This window comes from Podarcis muralis, chromosome 5 (genome assembly GCF_964188315.1).
Source record: "Podarcis muralis chromosome 5, rPodMur119.hap1.1, whole genome shotgun sequence".
NCBI lineage: Eukaryota > Metazoa > Chordata > Lepidosauria > Squamata > Lacertidae > Podarcis > Podarcis muralis.
Genome location: NC_135659.1, coordinates 3,763,287 through 3,783,463, shown reverse-complemented (window position 1 = coordinate 3,783,463; position 20,177 = coordinate 3,763,287). Strand labels below are relative to the sequence as shown.

Sequence of the window (20,177 nt, the reverse complement as noted above, 5' to 3'; positions counted from 1 at the left end):
CGTTCTCTAAGCTCATTGGATGCTGGCGGAGTTGCCTGTCACTGCGCCCCACCAACCAACCGAGAAACCGGCCGTTAGTCACCGGCCGTATAACCGTCTCTCTCATTGGCCCCATTCGAGCGGGCGGAGGAGGCGGTTGAGCCCCAACTGTGGGATTGGGCGGGCGAGCCGAGGAGGCGCCGCGATGGCGACGAGGAGCGTGGTCTTCGTCACCGGCAATGCCAAGAAGCTGGAGGAGGTGGGAGAAGCGGCGGGAGGCGGTTCTGGAAGCGCTTCCAGGCGCAGGTGGTTTAGGCGCCGCCGCCATTGCTCTCCGGCCTGAGAGAGAGAGAGAGCGCCGTCAGCCCGGCGGAGCCCTGAGGGCTCTCGAGTCCGGGGGGGGGGGCTCCAGCCAGTGTGTCGAGGCGCCCTGGGGTGCCCTGAATGTTGGTCGGGGTGCCGCGGGCAACCCTGGCCTCTGTCCCTCCTCGGGTGCCCCCTCACGTCTCTGCCTCGGCGGGCGAAGGGGCCTCTGGGGCTGGCCGGGGGGGGGGGCGCGCTGGGTGCCAGGCGCTGAGGCAGCCCTCAGGAAGGCAGCTTGGCAAGTGTGGGCGATGTTCTCCATTTCTAAAGAAGAGCTCCGCCCCAGACACCCGAGGGGGTCGCTCCCCCACTGCCAGGGGCCTCCTCTTTCCAGCCCCAATAAAATTGTAAAAAAAGCTCAGTGTCTTTGGTCGACCCTTACGCATGTTCACTTCGTCAAATCTGGCCGCCTTTGAAAGTAGGTGCTTTCACTGTACTCTTTTCAGTGTTTGCTGAAAACATTCCTGTTTAGAGAAGCCTGTCAAGATGCTTAGAAAGCTGAGGTGATTTTAATCAGTTTTAGTAATTTAACTTTTGTATGTTTTAAAGTACAGTTGCATTCCCCCCCCTTGATTTTACTGTTTTAAACCACTTTGAGGGTGGTTTTTTTTTACATATTATGAAACAAATCCCCAAAGAGGAGGTACAGACCATAGAAAATAAAAGAATGGACCTCAGCTGTTTATGAATGCTATTACTGGCCAGACTAGCAGTGTGATAGGTTGCCTCTATCTGGGGAAATAGCACAACTATTCCATTGAGTTAAAAAAAAAAGTTGTGGGTTTTTATTTTTTAAAAATGTTTATCAATTTATTTTTTAGAATACAGTTTCAAAAAAATCAACAAGATGCCACAAATCAATTGAAGGAAAACAAAAAATCATAACTGTATCCGTGACACTGAGTGAATTGGGTTTTTGAATTGGGGGGGAGCTGAACGAGGGGGGGGAATGAGAGGGGGTGTATTGTTTATGGAGTTGAGCAGCTGCCATGTAAAAAGTGAGTAAACAAAGCATAGCTGTTTAACAGCAAATGTCCATTGTGGAAGCAGCCTTACATCAGTATTGTATTGGAGTCTGATTACTGTGCTCTTCATCTTTGCAGGTGATTCAGATCCTAGGTGACTCCTTTCCATACAAGCTGGTTGCAAAGAAAATAGACTGTAAGTTCATACCTCACTACATCTTTGTGCACTTTTTGAGTGTTCCTGCAATATGCTAATTGCAACCTTTTCATTTTGCAGTGCCTGAGTACCAAGGGGAACCTGATGACATTTCTATCCAGAAGTGCCAGGAAGCAGCTAAGCAGGTCCTTTTTCCCCCTTCTAGATCTCTACTTCTGAAAGCTTTTTGGGCAATATTGCACAAATCTAAGGCCAGAAAAAACTTAAAATTATTACAAGCTTCCTGCCTTTCAGAGAGTATTCTGTTCCCATTAACATTAACTGATATATTCAGAGAACTTTCTCTTGTTGCCCCAGTATGTCCTTCCTTTCTTGACAGTATGCATACATAGCAAGATTTATGGAACATGTCATTTGAACCTTATTAAATTTGGGCAAGTTTCAGTAAGTCATTTTGGAGAGATTCTCTTGGAGTTCTTCATACTGGATAGAGGCAGCAGAAGAGAATGCAAAGATCATATTCACACACAAAAAATACTGTAGGCAAGTCCCAGGATGAACAAAATTACTTCTTAGTAATCTGAGTTGAAAGGGACCCCAAGGGGTCCCCCGCAATGTAGAAATGATTAATTATGAAAGTCAACTTGTTCTTCGATCACATATGTATTGAAGCCTTTTCCCAAGGATTTCTCAATTGTATAAATGTCCTACTCTGCAAGGAGACAAGGAAAGCAAATGTCAGCAACAAACCGATACCGAGCTCTATATCATAGCAGCAACTACATCTTGGCTATTAGTCCCAACTGCTCTGGAAGGGTAATCTTCAATTAATGGGGTCCAGCACATTACAGGAGCCTCTTACGGCAACAGAGCAGGGGAGCCTGTGGTCTCATAGGAGCTTCTGCAATGGAGCCCTCAGAGTCCAAGGATGGCAGTGCCACATTACCAGGTCAGGAAGGCACTGCCCCCCTCCCCCCCTGGCTTGCTCATATGCCCTTTCTTTCTACTTCAGAGTCCTCAACCTTATCCCCTGAAGAAGGTGAATCTCTCAGAGTCCCTAACACAGTGGGGATGTTGCTTATTTCCATGTAGCAGCTGCATAGCTGTGTCTTTTGCAATAAATTTGCATATTATTATTATTATTTATTAGATATTCATAAGTTCTATGGGAAGATGATTTATGTTTACTTTTGGATACAAAGCCCCTTTACAATATTGGGGGAGAACTCTGCTGTCTAATTAAATTGTCACTGTATTCTCACCAACAGATCCAGGGACCGGTTATTGTCGAAGATACTTGTTTGTGTTTCAAAGCCCTTGGAGGACTCCCAGGGCCGTATATGTAAGTAAGAGTTAAGGGTTTTATTCAGAGTATAGTTGATAAATGGAAAATGTCAAAAAGTGTTTAACAATATTCTTTGAATCCATTGACACATGGATTAGATTGGTCACCCAAATAACTCCTATCAGCCCCAGGAAGCATGGGCAACGGTCAGGGGTGATGGGAGTTGTAATCAAACAACATCTGGAAAGCACCATGTTGGCTACTCCTGTTGTAACAGTCTTCATTGATTTGATCTGGCATAGCAAATACAGGGGTAACTCTACGAATGCGATCCGTTTCGGGGTGCCATTCGCACCCCGAAAAGTCCGTAAGTAGAGTGCTGCTATTGTGCATCCGCACATCCTTGCACAGTGGGGACATAGGTTTCTGGGCAAGAGTTGATAATGATGAGGGTTTGCCAAACATGCCTTCCTCTTAGCTCGTTTCTCCCTTTCGCCCTGAGTTTGTGCTGCTTCAAAGTCCATGAATCCGGAGCGTCCCTTATATTTCAGTAAGAACTTGGATGGCAAATTTATAGCCTGATTGGTTTTCTTTTTCTTCCTGGTTGGTGGGGCCAAAAAGCACCCCAAACAAGAACAAACTGATAATAGGAGGGGTAAGCAGTGCCTTTAACCTCTTTGGCTCTATTAGTGTTTACTTATACAGTAGATCACAAGTCCATTTAGCACAATTCACAAAGAATTGACATGAATAGAAGCAATGGAAATTACAGTAATCTATGCCCTGGTAGCCTCTTTAATGGGCTGCTGCAATGTGTTGTGTATGGGACTGGTGTTGAAGACTTATAGAAACTTCAGTTGTTACAAAATAAATTATTTTAAATTGTATTTCACTCTGGGAATCTTGTACTGAGCCTATACAGTGATCAAATCAGAGTTGGCTAACCTGTGGGACAACATAAACCACTTACCCTTTTCCTCAGAGGCCACCTTCTGCCTTTTTTGTCTTTGCTTCTCAGTATCACATTGGGGTGAGAAATTTGTGGCATCCAGGTGTCATTGGACTTCAACTCCCATCAGCCCCAGACAGCAAAGTAGTTGAGGACAATGAGACTTTTAGTCTGGAAGGCCAACAGTTAGTCACTTTGGTTTAAATAAATAATTTAAATGTTTATTGAAAATAAAGCATTTAGGTTTCCATGCTTATCAAATACTATTTCACTGTTTCTTTTATTTATTTGAAATAATGAAGATTATTTGAACCTGAATTTTCATTTCAGAAAATGGTTCCTAGAGAAGCTGAAACCAGAAGGTAATTTGATATTTCATCCTACTTCCTTCTGTGATGAGGCACCTCTCCTGATTTTTTCTGATTTTTTCTGCATTGTATAGTGATGCTCTGTAGTGACCAGACTTATTGTTAGCAACCTAGCTCACTTCCCATAGCAGTCTGGCCCTGCCATCAGTCCCATACCTGGCTTTCCATTCTTAAGCAGTCATGCTTTTCTTTTCCTGTAGAATTTACCTTGGCATACAGTTCCAGAATGTTTCTAGCCTTCCCTCCATTGCCAGTCAATCTTCCTTAACAGATAGTGCCTGAGCTGCTTCTCTTTCCCTCTATTTCTGCCTTGAATGATACTTTTGGGTATGAATCTACTTCACTGCCGAGGTATTAGTCTGGCAGAAATGGCCCTGATTTTCTGCTTGAATATGTATTTTAGTCCTGATTTAGCCATTCCTGACTAACAATACATCGGCCACAATTGAATGTCACAGTAAGCAAGAAACAAAGGCTAACCATGCATGAGCAAATCTTGCTCACTTTGCTCCTCCCAAGCCATGATCCTTGGTGCTTAGCACTGCATTTGTGGTTTGCATTGTGGTTTGTTTCGCTCCTGGCTAGCCATGAGCTGAAGCCAAGGTTTGTAATGCTAAGTCAGTTCATAGTTTGTTTCCTTGGAAGTTGCACCAAGCCAGGGATTGTAATGTGTTTCTTCCTGGAACAAGTGGGTAGGAGACAAATAATTCAGCTAAGCGTGTTAATGGTAAACAATTGACCATGGTTAACAGGACCTTAAATGCTGATGAAGGTACCCCCTTTCTAAAAAACAGGAAAAGCTGCTTAAAGAGGGGGCAGCAAGGATCAGAGAAGTGGCAACAGGGTGTTTAACCCTTTCCTTGTCTGCTCTTTCTGGCTGCATACACACTGTACATTTAAAGCACAGGGCTCCCCCCCCCCCCCCCGCCAAAGAAAAGAATCCTGGGAACTGTTGTTTAGTCCTTACAGGGCTACAGCTTCCAGCAACCTTAGCGTTGGTATAGTAGTGTGTAAAAGACCATGTCAGTCTTACAGAATAATAACACTGAAAACAATACCTTTGGCCATCAAGGCAGCAATATGTGCTGAGATGGGTGCAGAACTGATTGCATCCCAAAGAGCAGCCTGCCTTCCAACAGTAGGAAAGTGCACAGTTCTCATAGTAATGATAGGATTCATGGGATGTGCGTGGGACACTTGTTCATGCTCCAAATGTGTATGTTTTCTTGGTTTCTGTGTAAGTATCTGCTTGTTGGGCAACACTTTCCCCAAAAGAAATTATCTGACATTCCTTTTTCTTTGGCCTAGGGCTGTACAAACTGTTAGCAGGATTTGAAGATAAATCTGCTTATGCTCTCTGCACCTTTGCCTATAGCACTGGAAATCCAGATGACCCAGTGAAGCTGTTCAAAGGCCAGACTCAGGTGTGTATAAGAGGTTTTGCTACAGTGATGATTTTGGATTAATGATGGAGCAGGGTGGACCCAAGCTCTGAGCAACCTAGGTTTTGCCAGTATAACAGTAGTAATACTTTCCATGGCCTGTTCAAGTGCATCACATATAATTATTTCAGAGATCTGGTAAAATACCATATTTGCTCAAATCTAATATGCACCTTTTTGGTCAAATTAGGCACCCTAATTCAAAGGAGCATTACATTTGAGTAAACAGGCTCGGCGCACATGAACCCTCTCCTCCAAGCCCCATCCCTGGGTGGCAGTACCGCTCAGTATGGGCCTCCCCAGCTCTAGCCCCGTCCCCTATCAGAGGGCTGGGGGGGGGGGGAGGCATCCAAGTTCTGTCCCAGCGAGGACTGGAAGGCAGTAAACAGCATCCTCCAAGCCCTCAAGGGCTGGGTTGAGAAGGGGGGAAGGAGGGTGGTGACCGCTCAGCGCACGCCTGCCAAGCAAGATTATCCAAGCACAGTCTCCCATCAGCAACGAGGGCTGAGGGAGGAGGGCGTCCAAGCTCTGTTCTAGCGAGGGCTGGAAGACTGTTGAGTTAGGCTTGCCATATGTCTGGATTTCCAGGGGTATAATCTGTGTGTGTGTGATTTTTAGGATTTGCATAAATGTTTGGGGGCCAGCTCACACCCTCCTCGGTGCCCTCAAACCACCTACAAAGCTGCCCAAGGAAGCAAGGAGGGGAACGCGCACACAGGGTGGGGGTGGGAGAGTGGGGCTGTGAAATGCCCTTTTCCATAGCCACTCCTGCCTCCCCCTCTTCTTTCTCCTCACAATTACCCATTATGTGTTGGGGAAGAAGTGAGCGGGGAGGCTGAAGGCCAAGGCACCTCTCTCCCTCTCACACTCTTTTTGTTCCTCCTTTCACTCTCACACACTTCGAATTTTTCCACTCCTTGGCTACTTTCTCATCCTTGGGTCCCATCCCCTGGGTAAGAGGCTGTTGTGGATCTCTTCCCTCTGTGCCCCCCCCCCCCCACCTTTCTATAGAAAATTCTCTTCTCCCCCCCCCCCCCCCAAGGCAGAGAAGGTGCACTTGCTTCCCTTTATCTCCCTCTCTCTAAACTTGCATCCTCATCCAAGGGAGGCAGTGGAAAGGCATCCCTCGACATTGTGTTGTGCATTGCAGTTAATAGGTTAGGAATTAGATCAGAACCAGCTGCTTCCTCCCGCCCCCCAAAAGAGGTAGCGGTGGTGACCTGGATTACAACGCCGCCTCCTCCTGGTTTGCAACTGGCAGTGCCAGGCTGACAAATCAGGGCCCAAGACAGCTCTGGCACTTCCATTTTGGAATGTTGATACAGAGGGTGGACCAACAGGGAGCGGAGAAAAATGTGTGTGTGCTTCTGTGGTGTGTTTTTTAAAAAACCAGCTCCCTCTGCTTGCACAAGCTCCGAGAGGGGCGAGGGGAGGAGGAGGAGCAGGAGAAGCCAAAGACAGCGCAGGCAGCAGGCGGTCGGGAAGGAGAGGGGTGTGTAGTCCGGGTGGAGCCTCTCTCTCCCTTGCTTGGCTGGCTGAAACTCAGTGCACTTTTTGCCCATTAACATTCGCCAGCAAATACTTTTTTTGGTTTCAAGGTTCTGAAAATTGAAGTGCGCATTCGATTTGATGGTGCATTAGACCTGAGTAAATATGGTAGGCTAGTAGAAGGACAGGTCTTGCTGAAGTAGAATCAAAATGGCTTCTGCTTTAGAATTTTTTGAGAGTATTGACAAGCATGTGGATGGGATGATTTGATAAAACATTATTTACTTGGACTTTCAAAGAACCTTTAACAAATTCCTTCACCCAAATGGTCCTGAGCAAACTTTGCATTGATGGAATATGGGCTGGCAGTGATGGAGTAGGAAAGGGATCTTGGGATCATAGTAGATAACTAGACGAAAACATTGACCCAGTGTGTGGAACCTGTGAAAAAGACAAATTTCATGTTGGGGGTTATTCAGAAAGGGATCAAAAAGAAAGCTGCCAGTTGTAAAATGTTTGTATAAATCCATGAACAGGGGAAACTAGCTACTAAAAGAAAGGGGGGGAGTACCTTTCCTTTGATGCCTTCCACCTCTTCCTCCATGTTTCTGAAGCACCTTCAGGATTCTCAACAGTTGGAGCCTGGCTTATACATCACTAATTTTTATGCCAGGCACTGAATGGGAATCGAGTTCTTTAAAAACCCTCTTACTTACAGGGACATATAGTTGACCCAAGGGGACCTAGAGACTTCGGATGGGATCCATGCTTCCAGCCAGAAGGTTATGATAAGACGTAAGTTGCTACTTGTCTCTTTGTTATGTAAAATATCCAAAAAGCGTTCATAGAACTCTATAGCTTTTTAAATGTATATGTGGGAAGGGAATTATTTGTTTGTTTTTCTTTTATTATGTAATTTGTATTCTCATTTTGTACTTTTCTGTTGTAAACTGTCCTGCGATCTTTAGATGAAGGGAGGTATACACATTTTAATAATACAGTGGTACCTTGGGTTAAGTACTTAATTCGTTTTGGACGTCTGTTCTTAACCTGAAACTGTTCTTAACCTGAAGCACCACTTTAGCTAATGGAGCCTCCTGCTGCCGCTGGAGCACGATTTCTGTTCTCATTGTGAAGCAAAGTTCTTAACCCGAGGTAATATTTCTGGGTTAGCAGAGTCTGTAACCTGAAGCGTATGTAACCTGAGGTACCACTGTACTCTGGTTAGTTTGTACATTGTAGTTCTACAGATGATGATAATAATAATAATAATAATAATAATAATAATAATAATAATAATAATATTTTATTTATACCCCGCCTTCCCCAGCCAAGGCCGGGCTCAGTTTATTTCCCAAGGAAATCATAATTCTGCCCTGAAATCTTTGTGGACACAGTAAGCCTGTTAACTTATGTGGTGAGGATTGTGTCTAAAATGAAAATCATGTATAGTCAAAACACATTGGGTGCAATGACGGGTGGGATTGCCCAAGTCTTTTTCCCCAGATGCCCACCCTTTATTTATTTATTTTGCCAAACAAATAAATCTGAATGTGCCCAAGTTAAATGTGTGTAAGTTATAGGCTTACTGTGTAGTTACTGTCGGGGAGTCTAGTGGAAATTACAGTAGTTTGACAGCAGTGAAATTCCAAGATCTCCAATGAGAGCCAACATGGTGTCCTCCAGATGGCATGAACTGCAGTTCCCATAATCTCTTAACCATTGGCTATTCTGGTTAGTGCTCATGTGATCAGGCTGCCTTGGATAAGGGAAGTGCTGCATGCCTAATATAATTCTTCCCAATTCAGGAGTGTGTGTTTTAGGCTGGGAGGTGTACAAATTTAAAGTAATAATAAAAAACTGCTACAGAATTGGTGGACTATTGCAGTTTATCTTGATAATGTTGCATTTTCTGTCCTTAGCTATGCAGAATTACCCAAGTCAGTGAAGAACTCAATCTCTCATCGTTACAAAGCCCTGAAAGAACTGTCTACCTATTTCTCTCAAGAGCACAACTTGACAGAGGCCACAACTTGTCCCAGTTAGCCTTCCTGGGTCTATGAGATCCCGTGGCTTTTGTACAGAAAATTGTATTTGAAGTTGGAGATCGACGTTTACTTGCCTGCACAGATCATGTCCAATAATTTTACTTTTCTTTGAAGACCTGTGTTTCCAGCTTTCTTGCTTGTGAAATAATTATTTCCAAAAGGCAGCATGTCAAATATGTGTTGAAGGATTTAGATTTTCACTAGAAGCACCAGAAGAATTAAAGATACACTAGCATACAGGAATGAAGATGCAATAATAAGCATTAACTGTTCAAGTACCAGGAAAATAAACACTGGATTGATGTGCTTTGTTATCAAGACAGGCCCTTGAATTTCCAAGGCAAACCAACAATGGATCAGGAGCAGATTTTGAAAAGAGACAAGAAATGTCTTAAAGCACCTTCTTCCAAGCAAAAGCTAAAGTGACTAGAGCCAGTGGTGCAGGTCAAGTGGGGCCCCAAAACCCAGGACCCCCCAAAATGACCACACAGATAGCAGGAAATGACTGGGGCTTGCCTAACCTCCAATCAGTGGTGTCACTGTGACTTCTCGGGGTAGGGGGAGACAGCAGAGAGTTTAGCATGGTGAAAATGCACTAGATGGTGCTAGATGGGCTCTGCCAGTGTATATGCACCATGCTGACCTCATTGCTTCTCCCTGCTGGTAAGTTGCAGTGATGGTTACTGTTGTGTCAGGGTCTGGTCTGGATCGGAAGATTGGAGAATGCAAACACAGGGAGATCAGCTCTTAACAGAAGAGGAGGGGAAATACCCCACCCCCATTCCCAGCATTTCCAGAAGCAGAGACAGAAGCTGCACAGTTCAGAGAGGAGCTACCCAGCTTTGAGAGAGGAGCTAGGCAACCAGAAGGGAGGGAGCAGCTGGGTGATACATCAGTCGAGAGTGGGGGAACCCCTCCCTCCCCCTGAACTCGGAGGTGCGAGCGTGTCAGAGAAAAAAGGAGACGCAGAGGAGGAGGGACATTTGCTGCAGAAATGAGGAGGGATTAGAGTGAGCATCTGCTATCCTTGCAGAGAGTTGCCTGTCTGCTCACAACATGATACTGTGATAAAAAGACTATAAATCTACCAAATGCTTGTTAATTCTTATTGGTGAGCTCCCAGAAGGGAGAAGGGAACTCCTGTACTTGACATGTTGGTAGGAAAGTTCTGCCCTCCTCCTGGTGACTGCTACTGATCAAATAGCCCCACATGTACACCTGGGCTGACATGGACATGGTGGAGCCCACTATGGTGACAGCTGGTTGCTGGAGTATTATTTTTCCTTTTCCTTTTAAATTTTATCGTCAGGGGTTGTTGGCCAGGCGTATGCATTAGTAAGCGGGGAAGAAATTTGATGCTTTTAAGCCACAGTTTCCTACAGAGTGCAAGAACACAGTCATCCGTAAGTAATCAACATTCTCTTAATTTTGCAATGCAGTTCTGCAGTCATATAATATGTTCAGACGTATATTACCAGGTTAAGTGTGCATAAGAAATGCATCTATTAATGAGAATGAGATATTCCCATTATATGATGAGAGAGCGCTGTGCATACTGGACAATGTTGCATACAAAGATATGTGCATTAGGACAAATTCACACTAAAATGCTGACACATTTTTATGGGGATCTTTTTTTTAAATGCAAACTGATGTGAAATTGTTGAGAACAGAATGTAAGATTGAAAAACAAGAAACTGAAACCAACAAATTTGCCAATCCACAGTGGCAAGTGGCGCTCATTTCCATTTCATATTTATTTTTATGGTGTTTATTCCTAAGTAAAGGTGCTGAAGAGTAGAGCAGCAGAAACAAAATGCATTTGAGTCCTCTAGCCTGGATGCCACAATGATTTAAGTGAATTGAAAATGCAAAGTGCTCAATAGTATTTATTTCTTTTTAAAATCAGAGTTGGAAAACTATGATGGGATTTGTTATTAACCAGGGCCTGCCCCTTTGGGCTTGCTAGGAAGTTTTGCAGAAATTGTATTTTCTTATTTTTGTTAAATATTTTTTATTAATTTTCAATTACAAAAATCCAATCTGCATCTTATTATATTAATACTAAACAGCAATACCAATTCAAGTACAAATCAATTACATAGCCAATTATAAATCTGATCTGGCTTCCCACGTGCTGTACTTCAGGGTCAGAGTCCCTTTAATTCTACCTCCAGATTATTGCTCAAAGCTAATACAATCGATTCTTGATAAAAATCCTTATACCACAGCTACATTAATTAACTTCAGTTCGCATTAACACATATAATAATTTGTAAATTTGCAAGTGAACTTCTCCTTTCTTCTTTCTGTGTGAGGTTTTAATTTCCATCAATTGTTCCTTTAATTCTTTATCAAATATGTCTTTATTAATTATTCCTGATCTCCTTTGTGCCTTACGACTGTGTTGACTCGAAGTTACTCTGGAGAGGTCTCTCTCTTTGTTCTCAACTCTTCTGATGCAGCTGGAAATTCCACTTTCGATTTCAAGTAGGGAGTCACCCAATGTCCTGCCAAAGCCCTGGTGGGCCTCCAGGTTCTCCCCTCCACGTCCAGTTGAAGCAATTAATTATCATTCATAGAAGAGTGATCTGGTGCCCTGCCAGAGCTCCGGCAAGTCTTCAAAGTCCAGTCTCTTCTCCCCTCAATGAGGGGGCAAGTAAAAACAATTAACTCTGCAGAGGCTCCAAGCCCATTTTATAATTATTCCAAATATTAATATTTTCCTCACACAGTCCCGTTTTTCATCATAATCCATATCTGTACTCCCATCTCCTTTCTTCTTAACTTGCTTTATTTTCTTCGGCATTCTCCGGGGGGGGGGGTTGCCGAGTCATTTATGTAACAAAGGAATTATAATGAAGTGATTGGCTCCCCCCTCCCAAACATACCATCTTGTTGCTCGAATGAAGTCATCTTCCAATTTAAATCTGTACAACCTTGTAGCTGTTTCGATTCAACAGTCCTTAATCTTGTCCGATCATTACCGGCACACATCTGTGTATTAATCCTAATTAGTCTCTTAATGAACAGAAGAACTGCTGCTCTTAATGGCAGCATTGGAGGGTTACCAAGAAGTGAAGTGCTTCTGCACTCAGCGTCTCCCTACCTCTCACCTCCATGTCGGAACGAAAGGCAGGTATCGAAACGATCTCCCCCAGGGCCCTGGGGGGAGCTTTCAAGGATAATTACCCTCAAATCATCCTTGTTTGTCTTTGCTAAAGGTCTCTGCTATCGTGGGAGCTGTGCCATTAAGGCAACTGGAAACCGGAAGCCAAACGCACACACTTTTCAGCATGGTGGGGGCACCAAGGGAAAACACTTCTGCCAAGGCTATGACTCCTGTTTCTCTCTTAATAGTTAAATTAACCCCTCTCAACACCCTGTAGTAATCTGTCCAGTATTATGATGAACAAGACTTTATTCTTAGACAGGCATCCCCAACCTGCAGCCCTCCAGATGTTTTGGCCTACAACTCCCATGATCCCTAGCTAGCAGAAAATGGTGAAAATAAATCTGTGCAACTGCCTCTCAGAAATTGCCTAAATGCTCTCTTATTCTGTTTTAACCACCACCACCCCTCACACACACAGGAGCACCACCATCATAGTCTTGTGAGAAAAATAACCTCCCTTAAGAGAGTTCCCAGATTTCTCCTTTTTCAACATACTTCATCATATTGTTCTACACGCTATTTCACCGCATCCACCTGTAACCGTAGCAACATGTTCTAATCTATAGGGAAATGTAAAGCTGCAAAGTCCTGCTTACATTTGCACAACTCCCTGATTCAGATGCTTGCAGCGCACAGCTAGCCCAATGCTACCTTCAGAAAGACAGCCTTCTAGCTGAAGTGGTTCTCTATTTTAAGGACTGTCCAGCTCAAGCCCAACTGAAAGATAAAGAACCATTAAAGGTAAAGGTACCCCTGCCCGTACGGGCCAGTCTTGACAGACTCTAGGGTTGTGCGCCCATCTCACTCTAGAGGCCGGGGGCCAGCGCTGTCCGGAGACACTTCCGGGTCACGTGGCCAGCGTGACATCGCTGCTCTGGCGAGCCAGAGCCGCACACGGAAACGCCGTTTACCTTCCCACTAGTAAGCGGTCCCTATTTATCTACTTGCACCCGGGGGTGCTTTCGAACTGCTAGGTTGGCAGGCGCTGGGACCGAGCAGCGGGAGCACACCCCACCGCGGGGATTCGAACCGCCGACCTTTCGATCGGCAAGCCCTAGGCGCTGAGGCTTTTACCCACAGCGCCACCTGCGTCCCAAAGAACCATTAGCAGAGGCACAAAACTTGAGGATCAACAATGAGCACAGTGGTTCTCAAGCCTATTTCAAACCCCTCAAATGCCCTGCTTTAATCGGGACATCACAAATCAGCCTCTGTTCCCAGAACTGACTGCCCCAATTTTGCTCCCCTGTGCTGGTTGTGCTAGAGTGAGGCACCCCAAAACAGGCATCGGGAGACTTGGCACTGGCAGAAGCGGCCTTCTGGAAGACCACACCAGGGGAGGAAGGGGGTGGCAGGGAGGGGCGAGTTTAATGAGTCTAGCCTCATCTACTTCAAAGGGGATTAAATGAGGAGAACCATGTATGCCACCCTGAACTCCTTGGAGAGAAAGGTGGGCCAAAAAAATGTAATAAAATGAAGAGAAGAGCTTGATAGAAGAGGTGCCTTAGCTGCTACTTACATGGCAGCATGATAGGGTGGTTACATGGTGCTGATAGGGCCACAGTGGCAGGTTTGATCCTGATGGTGGGGTAGTGGGAACTTTCTGCCTTGCAGGGGTTGGACTGGATGATCCAGGGGGTCCCTTCCAACTCTACAGTTCGCCCTGAACAATTCATATCTGAATGGTTTCACAGTCGTCACATCTGTGCTGTGCCAGCATGGAATTTTGAGGTGCTGCCCTTGACTTCACTTGCTGGGCCTGGGTACGGGGTGCCCCTTGAGAGAATTCCCCTCCCACTTGGGAGGCTTCCGCTGGCAAGGTGGGTTTGCAGGTGAATGCTGACAGGAATCTCTCACTGCCCTGCCCTTCTCTTCTTTATAGTTTATGATTTTCAGTTTGATACATTCCAATAATTTTACCAACATTTTTACATTTCAAAACTCGATATCCTTCCCCCTTTCTGCTGGTTCCTTAAATTTATTTATTTTTATGTTTTCTGCATATCCAAATGAATGAATTTGCTCATCTATTCATCTACATTAAATATATATACTCTTATAAATGGGGGGACTCTTATAAATGAGGGACGCAGGTGGCGCTGTGGGTTAAACCACAGAGCCTAGGACTTGCCGGTCAGAAGGTCAACAGTTTGAATCCCCATGATGGGGTGAGCTCCCATTGCTTGGTCCCTGCTCCTGCCAACCTAGCAGTTCGAAAGCACTCAAAGTGCAAGTAGATAAACAGGTACCGCTCCGGCGGGAAGGTAAACTGCGTTTCTGTGTGCTGCTCTGGTTCGCCAGAAGCGGCTTAGTCATGCTGGCCACATGACCCAGAAGCTATAGGCCGGCTCCCTCGGCCAATAAAGCGAGATGAGCGCTGCAACCCCAGAGTCGGTCACGACTGGACCTAGTGGTCAGGGGTCCCTTTACCTTTACCTTTACTCTTATAAAACTGCAGGTTATTACAATATTCTTATCCATTAACAGTTTATTTGTAAATCTCCAATAAACCATTTCCATTCTTTTATAAACAGTTGGTTATCTTGCTTTCTTATTTTCCAGGTAAGTTTCGCCATTTGGGCATATTCCATAACTTTTTGTATCCATTCTTCTTTCGCTGGGACGTATTCTTTCCATTTTTGGGCAAGTAACTTTCCTGCCCATCCTCACAACTGTTGGGAAAAAGAACCCCCAGGGATAAAAACATGACCAAAGACTAGCATATTTGTATTTCAAACTTTATTTGAATCCATACAAAAATTATTTATATATTTCTTTATTTATATATTTGGAATTGTGGGGAGGGGGGAACTGGGCGTGGGGGTAAGAGCTCCGCTCGAGCTGCTGGTCTCACTGCTGCCGTTGCCTGGAAGAGAAAAGAAGAGAAAGGATTCTTAATATTTTAATTGATTCTTATGCTGATAACCCATCTTTCTGCTCCCTCCACCCCACTGCCAGATTTTCTCTGGCCTCCCTGTTCCTGAGGAAGAAAGATCAACACTCACCATCCACGTTGTTATCGGTGGACTCCACCCCCTGGTCGCATGGTCTCACAAAAATTGATCTGATCTTCACCTTCTCCTCCTTTCCTCCTTTCATGATGTTTACCTCCTCCTTCCACTCATCTCCTTCCTCTTCCTGGCAGACCAGGGGGTGTATCTTGGGCAACCGGCAGCAGGAGACCAGCAGCCCGCAGAGCCTCCTCAGACTTCGGAACCTAGGGAAGAAGAGGAAACAGTGAGGAAATGGGTTCTAGAGATCTCTGTGCTGGATTTGGGGCACCTGGCAGCTAAACCTCCCCTATGTTTCAGAAAGAAGGAGAAATCCTACTTACACTTGACATGAAGAGAGTCTCTGAATTCTCTCTCGCAGCATCTTTCTCCTCTCTCCTTCACTAGCTATCCTCAAATGGTTGCTCTTCCCAAAGTGCTCAGCCAAGTCACTCAGCAGGGGGACGTGTCACAATGGAGGACATGACCCCCTTACTTTAGCTATCTTGCTTCATAACGGGCATTGTTCCCCTTCACAGTCACTTTTCAAATCTATCTTTCAGTGGCTTAAGCGGTTTTATTCCATTTATTTAGAAAAGATCAAGGAGCTGGCTTCATCCAGCACGGTGCATTTCTGGACAACCCTTGCAACCCCCCCCCCCCATTTCAGCACGGCGGGGTCACCAAGGGAAAGCACTTCTGGCCTCGACTCTGGCTGCTGTTTCTCACTTCATAGTTCAGAATAACCCCTCTCCATACCCTGTAGTAATCTGTCCAGTATTACGTTTAAATGTACCCCAAGCTCTACATTTGATTCTTGGCTATTAAAAACTGGTTAAAACCATTTTATTTCATTCACAAAAGAAAATCTGGCATGGGATTCTGATCAAGGTTTATAGACAATGGGTGAGACATTTATTGATCCTTTTTGCAAGTTGTTGTTTGTCTACTTTAATGTCTTATTTATATATAGTAATCAAGAAGGGGTTGGGGTGGGAAGCAGATTTGAATATGAAAATGGTGGGTGGCTGTCATGAGTTCCGATCTATTTCATAGAATCTTAGAGTTGAAAGGGAGCCAAGGGTCCTCTAGTCCAACCCCCTGCAATGCAGGAATTTCAGCCACAGCATCCATGACAGATGGCCATCCAGCCTCTGGTTAGAAACCTCCAAGGAAGGAGAGTCCTCCACCTTCCAAGGGAGTCTTGTTCGACTGCCATACCGCTCTTAGTGTCAGAAAGGTTTTCATTAATGTTTAGTCGGAATCTCCTTTCTTTGAACTTGAAGCCATCTGTTCGAGTCCTCCTGTCCAGAGCAGGATAAAACAAGCATCCTCCCTCTTCCATGTGACAGGCCTTAAGATAGCTGAAGATCTCCTCTCAGTCTCCTCTTTTTCAGGCTGAACATACCCAGCTCCTTCAAGCATTCATCGTAAGGCTTCGTTTCCAGACCCTTGATCATCTTGGTCACCCTCCTCTGCACATGGTCCAGCTTGTCAGCATCCTTCTTAAACTGTGGTGCCCAGAACTGGACACAGTATTCCAAGTGTGGTCTGACCAAGGCAGAATCGAGTGGTACTATTACCTCCCTTGATCTGGACACTAGACTTCTGCTGAGGCAGCCTAGAATAGTGTTAGCTTTCTTTTGCTGCTGCATCACGCTGTTGACTCCTGTTAAACTTTTGGTCCACCAAGACCCTTAGATCTTTTCCACCTATACTTCTAGAAAGCCAGGTGTCCCCCATCCCATCTTAGTGAATCTGGTTCTTGCAGAACCTGACATGACTCCCTATTGAAATTCATTTTGTTTGCTTGTCACTTGTCACCCCACTAGTCACTTTTCCCCAGGAGGACGAGGAACCATTCATGGCTGCTCATCATGTCCCGGCCGTGGGCAACATTTGCAGCCTGGTGCATTGCACCACCATCTCGGAGCCACACTGCTCCTGTGGCTGTTGCTCTGCCTCCCGGGGTCGCCGCCTCTGAGTTCCCGCCGGAACCCAGCCGTTTGAATCAGCCAATCTGCAGCGGTCTCAGGGGGGTGGCAAAGCTAGGAGGAGCAGACCTTACTGATGCAGGCTTCCCTCTGGTCCACTCCTCTCATCGGGGAAGAAGTGTGCCCCCACACCATGTGTTTCTGCTGGAGGCAAGAAGGCAACATCGGTTGGTTCTTCCACCGCACCTGGGAGCCTTGCGACCACCATCAAGCGGTCAGCTTTCTCCTCCAGCTGTCGGGTTCTTTCCTGATGTCCTTTGGGTTGTTTATCCATTTTCCTTTATCTTTGATTTTAGATATAATATTTTGAGTTTCCTTTTTCTTCAGTTGCTACACCAGCAACTTTCCTGATTTTTTTGCATGTTTGAAGTACTTCTGTTTTATTCTTTTTCTTTATTATTGATCATTGAATTTGTAATAACTTAATAGTTTGCTTTATAGTTTCTTTGTTGGGTTTCTGTATTAATTCTTTTTCTTTTTTTGTCAAGGCCTCTAAAATTTCCTTTTTCTTCTGTTCTCTCAATTTTTTTTTAATATGCATTTTGTTGTGTAAACAGACCTCTCCTGACCGCCTTACTGGCATCCCAAACCACCTGTAATTTTGTTTCTCTATTTAAATTTAATTCAAAATAAACTAATATTTTCTCTGCTTTTTCTAAAAGTTTCTGATCATCCAACAACTCCTTACTCAATCTCCATCTATGAGTGGAGTCATTTCCCTCTCGTAGTTGCAGTATTACTGGATTATGATCTGAAATTGTTCTTGGTAATATTTCTATTTTTTTTAATTCTGAATTTGTATTCTTGTTATAAAAAAGCACACCTAGACATTCAGCTTCTGCATTCATAACCTAGGTTTAAGGTGCCATTTAGCTCCTAGTGTTCATATCTCAGTTTCTAACCCTGCACCTGTATGTACACATAAAGGTAAAGGGACCCCTGACCATTAGGTCCAGTTGTGACTGACTCTGGGGTTGCGACACTCATCTCACTTTATTGGCCGAGGGAGCCGGCGTACAGCTTCTGGGTCATGTGGCCAGCAGGACTAAGCCGCTTCTGGCAAAACAGAGCAGTGCACGGAAACGCCGTTTACCTTCCCGCCAGAGCGGCACCTATTTATCTACTTGCACTTTGACATGCTTTCGAACTGCCAGGTTGGCAGGAGCAGGGACCGAGGAATGGGAGGTCACCCTGTCGCGGGGATTTGAACCGCCAACCTTCTGATCGGCAAGTCCTAGGCTCTGTGGTTTAACCCACAGCGCCACCCATGTCCCTGCATGTACACATACATACACACAAATGAAGGAATGGAGAGAGAAAAAGAAGATGGAGAAAAGAGAAGAAAAGGGGGGGGTGCGTGTGTGCAGAGAAGAATTAGATGTGGAAAGTAATAATGTAAAAATAGGGGTGTAAATAAACCATTTTTAACTTACCAAATGTGGTCTTTTCCTATGCTGGGGTAAGAGAGGACTCATTTTGGAACTCATTTAGAAATTCATTTTTTAAAAGTCTAACAGCCTATATTGTCATGTTTTGCTGCATATTTTAAAGCTCTGCTGGGCTTCTCTCACCAAAGAGTACTTGCCCCAAACCTAGATCTAGGCATCCAGGGAATTTTCCTTTTATACCTATATTTTTCCTTGCCTACCAACAGGATGCTACTGTGAGGCAGTCGGGTGGGGGGGGGGTGGATGGGAGGCAGACGCATGGCCCAGTGACTGGTCAGAGATAGATGGGAAGTTCTACTTCAACATCCAGAAGGTCACAGGTTTCCCCATCACTGAACCAGAAGTTACTGTTGTCATTTTGGAAAACCGTTAAAATGATATATAATGAAATTCAACTAAGGGGATTTGAGGAAGTCACTTAATAACGTTACCAAGATTTAAACAGGATGTATGTTTGTTTTTCTGACTGTTTTAAATTTTGGAAAATCAATAAAAAAAATTGAAAAATGAAGAAGTTACTGTTGTCAGTGCTGGTCTGTTGAAGCCCTTGCTCTGTACCTGAGCACTTCTGATTTAAAGTACATATTAATCCACTTACTTTTCTCTCTCTTTTTGCTCTGCTGAAGCAACACAGCTACCAATAAAAAAATTCCTTCCAGTAGCACCTTAGAGACCAACTAAGTTTGTTACTGGTATGAGCTTTCGTGTGCATGCACACTTCTTCAGATACCAGAAGAAGAAGTGTGCATGCACACGACTTAGTTAACAAACTTAGTTGGTCTCTAAGGTGCTACTGGAAGGATTTTTAAAAATTTTGTTTCGACTACGGCAGACCAACATGGCTACCTACCTGTAAACAGCTACCAATAGTTTAAGCATGATTACATTTGCTCTCATAACCACTCTGTGAGGAGGGGCACTAAATTATTCCCACGAAGAGCAAGAAAAGCAAAAATGACCTGTAGTAACTTGTCCACAGACTCACAGTAAATCTGCTACAAAAGGGGGTTGGGAACCTCTGAGTCTACAGTCTTCAAAGCAGGACTCCCTAGATCCAACATGAGATTTCCCCAGACACTCTACAAAACTCTTCCTAACTTCATGAAGCACAGACTATGGTGTTTACTTGTAGAGAAAAACTAGAAGAGGGGAAATTCAATATATTTTCATACATCCTTGTAGAAAGCTGCTAGTGACCCAAGTCAAAACAATGTTGCAACCTCATGCCATAAATGTCAGCTAATGGGTAATAATGGGTAATAATGAACTCCTGCTGCTCCAGGTTGTTTTGTTGGGAACAGAGAACACACTGAATCCTACCCAGGCTGCAAATCTCCACTTGGATTTTTGCATAGCTCACTTAAGAGGTCCACAGAATTCCTAATCCTACATTAATCCTTCCCTCCATAGCTATGTTTTCTTTCCAAGAAGAGAATTATTTTGTCAATGTTATAAGAAAACAAAATTAGAAGATTATGAAGCAGGCAATTCTGTTGAGAACCCAATTACCAACCATATGTTAAAAG

At 44.5% G+C, this 20,177-nt stretch overlaps 1 protein-coding gene and 1 long non-coding RNA gene across 2 annotated transcripts; one reads left to right on the top strand and one right to left on the bottom strand.

Moving 5' to 3' along the window:
* Nucleotides 1–3: 3 nt before the first annotated feature.
* On the top strand, nucleotides 4–9,157 carry ITPA (inosine triphosphatase). The gene is made up of 8 exons (XM_028732063.2): nucleotides 4–238; nucleotides 1,446–1,503; nucleotides 1,585–1,649; nucleotides 2,733–2,806; nucleotides 4,029–4,060; nucleotides 5,375–5,490; nucleotides 7,715–7,791; nucleotides 8,919–9,157. The coding sequence occupies exons 1-8, from the start codon at nucleotides 20–22 to the stop codon at nucleotides 9,040–9,042; spliced, it is 765 nt and encodes a 254-aa protein (XP_028587896.2). The 5' UTR covers nucleotides 4–19; the 3' UTR covers nucleotides 9,043–9,157.
* A 5,786-nt stretch (nucleotides 9,158–14,943) lies between these two features.
* Nucleotides 14,944–18,247, bottom strand: LOC144327740 (uncharacterized). Its single transcript, XR_013392818.1, has 2 exons — nucleotides 15,225–18,247; nucleotides 14,944–15,085 (listed from the first exon to the last, which is right to left on the bottom strand). It is a non-coding gene; the product is annotated as an uncharacterized LOC144327740 (long non-coding RNA).
* Between the last annotated feature and the right edge of the window lie 1,930 nt (nucleotides 18,248–20,177).

Bases quoted from the DNA above. Each gene is read 5' to 3' on its own strand.
- ITPA (XM_028732063.2), top strand. From the start codon at position 20: ATGCTGGCGGAGTTGCCTGTCACTGCGCCCCACCAACCAACCGAGAAA. The intron at 4,061-5,374 runs GTAATTTGATAT...TCTTTGGCCTAG, and splicing joins AGAGAAGCTGAAACCAGAAG to GGCTGTACAAACTGTTAGCA. The intron at 5,491-7,714 runs GTGTGTATAAGA...TCTTACTTACAG, and splicing joins TGTTCAAAGGCCAGACTCAG to GGACATATAGTTGACCCAAG.